The sequence below is a fragment of the Petaurus breviceps genome, unplaced genomic scaffold (assembly GCF_028583685.1).
Source record: "Petaurus breviceps papuanus isolate PSGF00001 unplaced genomic scaffold, PetGlider_PUasm1.0 99, whole genome shotgun sequence".
Taxonomy (NCBI): Eukaryota; Metazoa; Chordata; class Mammalia; order Diprotodontia; family Petauridae; genus Petaurus; species Petaurus breviceps.
This window is the reverse complement of record NW_027187465.1, coordinates 25,115,962-25,125,552: the sequence shown is the minus strand read 5'-3', so window position 1 is coordinate 25,125,552 and position 9,591 is coordinate 25,115,962. Positions and strand designations below refer to the sequence as shown.

Below are 9,591 nucleotides of genomic sequence, written 5' to 3'. Positions count from 1 at the left end.
GGGAGAGAAAGGAGGAAGGAGAGGCGGAGAGAGAGAGAAGGAGAGAGAGGGGAGAGAGACAGAAGGAGAGAGAGAGAAGAAGAGGGGGGAGAGAAAGAGAGAGGGAGAGACAGAGCGGGAAGGATTGGGGGAGCTTGAGGAAGGTAGAGAAGGTTTGGATTTGATTCTGGGAGGGGTGAGGTCCCAGGGAATTAATCCAGGGGGAATAAAAGGAGGGATCCGCAACAAGAATTTTCCTGTGCCTTCAGTGGGTGACCATGAGTGAGAAGAGAGGAGAAGGATGGTGGAAGTGAGGGCGGAGGTTTGTTGAGGGATGAGCAGTGACCAGGGACCAGTGAAGGATCTGTAAACAGCATCAGTGCCAAGCTGAGATGGGAGAGGGAGGAGCCTGAGAAGGTAGTGGGTGGGGGCAGGGCAGAGAACAGGTGTAGGAGGGGGGAGGCCCAGGGAGAAGTGGAGGGGAATGTCAGAGTCTGTAATTAGGGAAGTGGAACAGGTACAGATAGTGGTGAGATATGTGTGTGTTACCAGCCCCGTGTGAAGATCCTGGGACTGAAGGAGGTAAGGGAGTCAGTGACAACATGAATGTTGAAGCCCCCTGGTATAAGGGTAGTGGGTGGGGAGGAAGCTGGTGAGCCAGGGAACTCCTTGGGAAAGAAGGACAAGTGGTGGGGGCACCATATGGAGACTGCCCAGGAAAGATGAGGAAAGGTTGCCAAGGACTGAGATGAAGGAAAGGCTGGCAGTGGCAGAGGGAAGCTGAGTGGAGACTCCCTGTAGGCTCCCAGGGCCCGGCCTTCCCATGCAGCTTCACAGAGAAAACCAGGGATGGAGAGGCGTTTGTTCACTATGGAACAGTAATTGCAGAGGGCACAGTGGAAGAGGGTGGGAGTTAGCCATAGTTTGTATCTATTGTATTCGTTAATACAGGGCTGGAGAGAGCCACAGAAAGAGCCATAGGGGCGAGGGGGAGAGGCCTCGGGCTCCTGGAAGTTTAGTGCAGAGAACATCAGGCTGGACCTGGGTCTGAGCTCAGCCCCAGCCGGTGTTTACAGTTGCTCCTGCTCCTCTTTCAGGTGTCAGGGGGAGAGGACTGGGCGTTAGGAGGGTCATGAGCTGGAGGTGCCCCAGTGAGCCAAGAAGTGATTGGCCTTGGTTTGGGCTTGGCTGTCACCTGTACCTGCTCCTATCCATCCACCCATCCATCTATCTACCTCTCTCTCCTCTCTCTCTCACTATATTTCTATTTCTATTTGGGATTTGGGGGTGTGTGATTCAAACCTAACTTAAAACTTGAGAGAGTTGTCTGGGGGCAAGTAGGATTTCCCCAGGCTCACACAGCCAGCATGTGCCCATGGCAAGACTTCAATCCAGGCCTCCTGTCTCTTTCACCAGGCTACCTTGAATACAAGATCTGCTTATAAGAATTCCCTGGAAATTCCCATTAGAATGTAAACTTGCAAGTAGAGATTATTTACTTCTTTGTCTCTGTATCATCAGTGCCCTTAGAAAAAGAGTTGTTGATTGATTTTTTGGATTGGAGACTAAGGCGGGGCTTTAATGATGGCTGGGCAGCCCTTGTCCTGGGCTCAAGGTTTGCTTGTGGCCGTCCCCATCCCTCCCCAGCTACTGCCTCTTGTAGAAGCCAGGACGGGGAAGAGAGCACAGTGGTTGTGTGCCAGGCTGGTCAGCCCTGGCCTCCTTCCCATTCCTCCCCACCCCCCCTTTTCCTGAAATGAATCAATCCCCTAAAAACAGATCCTGCTGTGTTTCCCCAGTCCCACCCTGGAGGCCCCTGCCCAGCCCCTGAGTCACATGGATGCCTTTTCCTGGCCAAATGGAAACACTGAATGTGGTCGTGTGAGCCTATGGGTGGGGCTTACCTGGCAGCCCCTGGGGCCTTTCCACCCCACCTCTCTGGTTCCCCCCATCCCCTTACAATTTCTGCACCATCCAGCCAAACTCAGTAGATTCCAGAACAGCATTTAGGGTCATAGCTCTAGAGCTGGGAAGGACCTCAGAGGTCATCTCCCCAACTCCCTTATTTTACAGGTGAGGAAACCAAGGTCACATGAAGGGCAGTGACTTGCCTAAGGTGTGTGTGTATGTGTGTGTCTGTCTGTCGGTCTGTCTCTCTGTCACACACACACACACACACACACACAGAGGGAAGAGTAAATAACAGGACCCAGGTCCTCAGACTTCAACCCTCTTTGCATTGGCTCACATTGTCGTTCCCTAGGCCTATCCAGCAATCAGTCAGCGAGCATTTGTTGAACACCTAAGCTAGGCTCTTCAAGGTGCTGATAATCCTTCAAAGGGCAGCAGCCTGCTCATGTGTGTGCACACACTGCGGGGACGGGGAGCAGTCAGCAAAGGCCTGTTCTGGGAGACACATCGTGGCTGAGGCTAAATGGCGAGAAGGGGGACCATCCCAGGCCTCGGGTAGCCCCGTGCTAGAGCAGAGAGATGCAGGAGATGAGCAGTTGGGAGTTAGCAGGCCTGGGAGGTCAAGGGGGCAGAGGCTGGAAGGGTGTCCTGCAAGCAGAGAATGAAGGGCTCCAGGCGCAACCACAGAGTGTGAATCTGATCCTAGGGCAGTAGGGAGCACAGCCAGTGCAAAAAGGGTTGAAGTCTGAGGACCTGGGTCCTGTTATTTACTCATGTGTGTGTGTGTGTGTGTGTATGTGTGTGTGTGTGTGTGTGTGTGAGAGAGAGAGAGAGAGACAGACAGACAGACAGACAGGAGAGGGACTGTCAGAGCTGTGCTTCAAGAAAGTGACTTGGCAGCGGCATGAAGGGCTGGCCGGAGAGAGGGGTGAGCCGAGGCAGGAAGACTGGTGAGAAGGCTGATTCAGTGCTCCAAGGGATCAGTGACGAGGGTCGTGCTCAACGTGAGAAGGGAGCTGGTGCCCAGAGATGGTAGGAAGACAGAACGACTGGGGAAGATTGAGACTGGCTTGGAGATTTTGAACTTGGGTGGCTGGAAAGGTGGGGATGCCCTGGACAGAACCAAGAAAGTCAGCAGCAGGGGTGGGTTTGGGGGAGGAAAGTGAAGGAGGTGTTTGGGGTGTGGGCCTTTGAGACCTCCAGTGGGACATGTCCTGGAGACGGTGCCAGGGGATTGGAGCTCAGGAGAGAGGAGAGCTGGAGGTGTGGTGCGTGGGGGTGGAGAGGAGAGATGCACAGAGAGAGAGATGGAGAAAGACAGAGGAGAAAAAGAGAGAAAAGAGAGACACAGAGACAAAGGAGAAAGAGAAGTGAGACACTGAGAGAGACAGAGGAGAAAGAGAGAATAGAGTCACAGAGACAAAGAGACAGAGGAGGAAAAGAGAAGAGAGACACAGAGACAAAGGAGAAAGAAAAGTGAGACACTAAGAGAGACAGGAGAAAGAGAAGAGAGGCACAGAGACAAAGGAGAAAGAGGAGAAAGAAGTGAGACACAGAGAGACAGAGGAGAAAGAAGTGAGGTGCTGAGACAGAAGAAAAAGAGGGGAGACAGAGAGAAGAGAGATAGAGGAGAAAAAGAGAGAGAAGAAAGACACAGAGACAAAGGAGAACGAGAGGAGAAAGAGAAGTGAGACACAGAGAGACAGAGGAGAAAGAGAGAGAAGTGAGATGCTGAGAGAGACAGAAGAGAAAGAGAAGAGAGAGAAACACAGGAGAAAGATGGAGAGAGAGACAGAGACACATTGAGAGAGGAGAATGAGAAAGAGAGATGGAGAGAGAGGAGAGCTCCAGATGCCAGAGAAAGCAGAGAAGTTGTAGAGACGACCAGGCCATGGGAGTGCCTGTGGCAGAGGCGCAGGACATAGTCAGTAGCCTGTATCTTCACCTCAAAGTTAGGAAAGCAGAGCGGGGCCCTAGATGGGAGCCCGGGGGCAGGGGGAGGGTTGGAGAGAGGACAGGATGGGAGGTCTGCATGAGTGAAGCAGGGACGTTGGAGTGTCCAGGGCCCCTGGACCCAAACCTGGCCTTCTGGTCTGGGCGTGTGCTGTTAGGAGGAGGATCCTTCAAGGTTCACCCCTTAATAACATTCCATGCCAGAACAGTTTAATGACGGCCGCCTCCACAAGGCACGCTCCTTCTCCCCTCGGCCAGGGCTCACCTCCTCCCCAGCTCTCTCCATGGCCCTTAGGTCATTGATGGCCTGGTCCAGGGTGACAAAGGTGTGACATCTGTTGGGGGGGGGGGGTTGCCCTCTGATTCCATCATAACAGTTGTGTTTACCCAGCACCTTAAGGCCTGCAAAGCATTTTCTATCAATGGGTAAGTCACCTGGCCTCTCTTGAATCTGTAAAATGGGACTATAACCATAGTTCCTCCCCCGAAGGTTTGTTATGAGAATGAAATGAGCTCACATATGTAAGGGAGTTGTCAGACCTTATATTTTGATGTAAACGTGAGGTAGCATCACTTTTGTTGGGGGTATCTCTTCTTCCTCTTTCTCTGCTACCTTCTCCTTTTCTTTCTCCCTTCTCCCTCCTCTCATCCCTCTCTTCCCTTCTCCCTTCACCACAACCCAATGTGTTAGATCCATTTCCCCCCATTTTACAGATGAGGAAACAAGCCCAGAGAGTGAAGTGACTTACTCAGGGTAACACATCTAGTGATTGTCAGAGGCAGACAATCCAAACCTAGGTCTTTGCTGAGTCTAAATTCAGAATTTTCCTCCATGTTTTCCATTAAGAGGTAACTAAGTGGCCAAGTCCTCAGCGCCTGGGTGGCAATACTAAATACTTTAATACTAAAGCTGAAGCTTAGGACAGTTAAGTGGCACAGTGAACAGAGTGCTGGACCTGGAGTCTGGAGGACCTGAGTTCAAATCCAGCCTCAGACACTAGCTGTGTGACTCTGGACAAGTCACTTCACCTTGCTTGCCTCAATTTCTTCATCTGTAAAATGAGCTAGAGAAGGAAATGGCAAAGCTCTCAAGGATCTTTGCCAAGAAAACCGCAAGTGGGATCATAAAGATTCAGACACAACTGAAAAACAATTGAACACCACCATAAAGTAGCATAGTGGACGGAATTGGACTTGGGGGTCAGGAAGACCTGGGTTCGAATCCTGCCTCAGACCAAGACGCAGACTAGCTGTGTGACCTTGGGCAAAACCTTCAGCTTTTCTCAGCCTCAGTTTCCTCCCCTGAAAAGTGGGGCTAGCCACAGCAGCTCCCTCCCAGCTTTGCTGTGAGGATGGCCATGAGTGCCTGGTGAGGCTCCTCAGCCCTCGTTATGGCCCCTGCCTCTGAAGCCTCCCAGGGTGCCGGGTGGCACATCCCTGGAACAGAGGGAGCCTCAAGCTCTCCTCCCCCTTACCCCCAACTCAGTTTATCCTGTGAGTCAGCATTGGGAGGAGGATCTTAGGAGCAAGCAGTCAGTCAACAATTAGATGCCTGCTGTGTGCCAGGTCAGTGTTCAGTGTGCCAGCTTGGGACTCAGGAAGACCTGTGTTCAAGTGCTGCTCCCTTCTCCTGGATGAGTCAGCGTACTTCCTGGTAACCCTGTGCCCTCTGCCCTGGTAGAGACATCTCTATACTGGGAATTGGCAAAAACAGTGAAATCGTAGATCCATTCCTCCCTTGTCCCCCCTCAGCAAAGTGACCTTCCTGGGCTTGGCACTGGGGCCAGAAAAGCATCGTTCCCTGTCTTCAAAGAGCTTGGAGATCTGTTATCCCAGTGTGTGTGTCTTTGTCTCTGTCTGTGCGTGTGTGTGTGCGTGTGTGTGTCTGTGGTGTGTAAGACATGGATCTAATAGGGAGACTAGTGAAACCTATGGGCCCCTTCTTAGAATCATGTTTTTAGATTGGCCACTAGGTGCAGAGAGTGCTGACCTTAGAGTTCAAATCCTGCCTCAGTCACTTACTAGTCATGTGACCCTGGGCAAGTCACTTCCCCTCAGTCTGCCTCAGTTCCCTCATCTGAAAAATGGAGATAATAATAGCACCTACCTCCGAGGGTTGTTGTAAGGATCAAATGAGCTCATATTTATAGAGCAATTCCTCAACCCTTAAGCCCCATAAAGATACTTGCTATCAATACCATTTATTAAATACATAAAATAAAATATACAGAATTACAAGTTATATTGAAGTACTTTGACCAAAATGTTTAGAAATCACACAGGTTAAAGACCCTTGACCTAGAGCAGCACCTTTGTTCTTCTCCAGATGAGGAAACTGAAGCCCAGGGAGCTGCACCTGATAGGAAGCAGTTGGAGCAGTGGAAAGGCCTGCTCTGGTGTCAGACGTGGGGCCCACTCCTCCGTGGATCTACTGCAGCTCCCCTGGCAGCTGCCTGCCACCAGGGGCCTACTATAGTAGGTTCCTGAGTCTCCTGTCTGACTATGCCTAATTAGAGGCCAAAACTATGCCAAGACCTGGTGCTGAAAGGCATTTCCAGTTGACTGATCAGGACCTTGGCTAGTTCAGAAAGGCTTCTCCTTGTTAAGGCCTTAATATCATTTGTTGAACTGAATGTATCAGTCATCTCCTTGATGGAGGCATCCCCTCCCTCAGTCTAGCCTTGCAGATAGTAACCTCTCCTCTTGTGTGACTCTTGTTCATGGTCTCTATTAAAACTTCTATTGGGATGGACACATTGGCAGGAACGGGGGCTTCCTCTAGGCTTCTTGACATTAAGTGAGTCCCAGCACATCTTGAAGGGAAGGCCATCCATCTGCCATCACTTGCTTTCACTGCATGACTGGCCCACCTCCTTTTCCTGTCTCTCTGATAATATCTTTTATGTTGCTTTGTGCACATAATTCAGCCTTGGTAATTGGCCCACCGGTCATCTCTCCATTGCCCTTCGGGGAGATTTTGGCCTATTTCCTCATCTGGAAAATGAGGGAGTTGAACAAGAGAAGGGTTTCTTAACCTTGATGGTGTCCCAGACTACCCATGGGTATGCTGATGAAGCCTAGGAATCCCTTCTCCGAAGGCTAAGCTTATTAAAAAGCGTAGCACAATTCCTCAAATGCAGTCCAACCTGGGCTCTTCCCTCTGTTCCATTTCTGGGCCCACATCATAGTCCGATTGGAACGTTTGTGCTAATGACACAGCACTGTGGGTTGTCCCCCCCACCCCCACCCATGGTACCACACAGCCTCGATGACAAGCATTTTTTTCATGTGTGGATGGTTAGGCTGAACTGAATGTAATGCTCCTGGTGCAGTCTGGCCAGCTCAGAGGATGGTGGGGTGATTATTTCCCTCTAGCTGAACGTGGTGCCTTTATGACTTGGCCTAAGATTGCCTTCTTGCCTGCAAGTTCATGTACTCGCATTGATTTTGAAGCCCACAGAGCTCCCCAGCTTCTTCACGTGCACTGTCATCTGCCCACCACTCTCCCGTCTTGTCCTTGGGATGTTGAACCCAAGTGAAAGATTTGATGTGTCCTCCCTTTGCCCTAGTTTCTTCTGCACAGCTTGCAACTATTTATATTTTTCATCATCTGAATATGTTTTATATGAGGGACATAGCAGAGAGAACTGACTGGCCTTGGTGTCAGGAAAGTCCACACTATCCCCAAATCCCACCTCTGATCCATACTATGCATATAACCCTGGGTAAGTCACTTAACCCAGAAAACTCTCTAAGATTGCGCACTGCAGAGCAAGAGTCCATCTGCATTGCCAGATGGGAATTCCCAATACCAGTGAAATCATCTGGCTTGTGTCATCCACAGAGGGAGAGAAACCCAAAGGCTCTCCGTGGTCTGTGCAGGGGAAGCTTCAGTACGAACATGGGAATACAATGGCCCTAGAGGACACAGACTCTGCAATGATGCTAATTTGCTGTTTCCTCTCCTTTTCCTTCTTGGGTTGTCCTGGACACATAGCGGCTTTCCAAAGAGGTCCAGAATGCCCTGGCCAGGGCTAGCAATACAGCCGAGGAGACGATCAGTGCTATGAAGACAGTCAGGAGCTTTGCCAATGAGGAAGAGGAGGCTGAGGTGTATGCCAGGAAGCTGCAGCAGGTGTACAAGCTGAACAGGAAGGAAGCCATGGCCTATACGTACTACGTCTGGGGCAGTGGGGTAAGTGTGACTGCTCCTACCCCTATCCAACCTTTAGCTTCTCAGCCTCCAGGGCCTAGCAGAGGCATCTGTGCTGGTTGGGTCCCTGGCATACAGGACTTCCCCTCTCCCATCCCTCCCCACCAATTTTTGTCCTATTCTCAACTGGACCAGAGATCTCTGGGAACCCAGTGCTTACCCTTTCTTCTTCCTCCCCAGCCCTGCCATTTTCTAGTCTCTGTTCCCTGTATGGACCAGAGATCCCAGGAAGAGAAGGAACCATGGTGGGAGGATACTGGCTAGAGGGGCCCAGTTCAGCAAGAGGATGACAAGCCACATTTCATGGGGTTTCAGGAAACTGAATTTCTAGTCCTTTGGAGGGAAGGCCTAGAGACAGGCTCTGTCAGTGCTTTCTCAGTGTCAGGAGAGACGTGGTGGTGGTGAGGGCACCAGCCCTTTGAGGCCCTTTTCATATGGAGTGTGTAAAGGGAAAGATCTGTACCAGCTGTCTAATGATGGCAGAGATTGTTGCTATTATAGGTGAACATTTTGATGCCTTAATGGGTTAGAAAAAGAACTGTGTTTTAATTAAAACTGCTGTTAGGTTTGCATAAAGAAACACAGCTTTCAGACAGGGTTTGGACAGTCTGGAACAGAAACAAAGGTGTGTGGTGTAAAATCCAGATGTAAATCCCATGTGAATGCTGTAGAATGGGACCTCACTTGTGTTGGGGGCAGAAAGAGGCAGACTCATCTCTGTCTCCATCCAATGTGAAGGCTTTCTTGGTCAGCTGCTCCAGATGAAAGGGTCTTAAAGGAGTAGTTTACCTTACAGTAAGGTCATGAAATCATGGACTGCATTCTAGAGGCCATCTAGTCCAGCCCCATCATTTTACAGAGACCCACGAGTTTCCCAGGGTCACATAACTAGTAAATGGTCAAACTAGAATTTGAACCCAGGTCCCCTAATGCTAAATCCAGTGCCATTTCCCTGCATCACATTGCCTCTAAGATGATGATAAATGGATAACACCTGACTTTCCTGACATCCCCACTTTGTTCTACTTTTCCTTCTCTCTCAAGTCCTGAAGTGAGGGCTAAAGTTCTCTCTTTGAATTTGATCTTCTTTCAAAGAGCTGGGAACCCAAGGGCATCTTCTGCAATGGTCATGCAGGATCCCTGGGGCCAGTCTGGCAAACTCCAGACATGGACACCCACATGACCTTGCTCCTCAGAGCTCACTCCTAGGGCACTATGGCCTGGACAAGAACCACCTGACCCCTTGCCCTGGGCTGGTTCAGACTTCTTCTCCAGGAATGGGAAAACCTCATGAAACCATTAAGTTTCTGCCAAAGTTCAGCCTGAGTGAGAGAGGATAGCTTGGGTCAGGAAAGCCTAAGGGCCTGAGGGAAAGATTTATCATTGTTCAGTCATGTCTACCTCTTTGTGACCCTATGGACCATGGCACAACAAGCCCTTGTATCCTATGCTATCTCCCAAAGTCTCTCCAAGCTCATACTTGTTGCTTTCGTGGGACCTTCCATCCATCTCATCCTCCACCATCCCCTTCTCCT

General features: G+C 50.4%; 1 protein-coding gene across 5 annotated transcripts in view; it reads left to right on the top strand.

Moving 5' to 3' along the window:
* ABCB9 (ATP binding cassette subfamily B member 9) overlaps positions 1-9,591 on the top strand; it is a 51,983-nt gene that overhangs the window by 31,709 nt on the left and 10,683 nt on the right. For all 5 annotated transcript variants that reach the window (XM_069081700.1, XM_069081702.1, XM_069081699.1 and 2 more), the window contains one exon: positions 7,841-8,038. In XM_069081700.1, the coding sequence (XP_068937801.1) occupies positions 7,841-8,038 (198 nt within the window). The remainder of the gene's footprint in view (positions 1-7,840; positions 8,039-9,591) is intronic.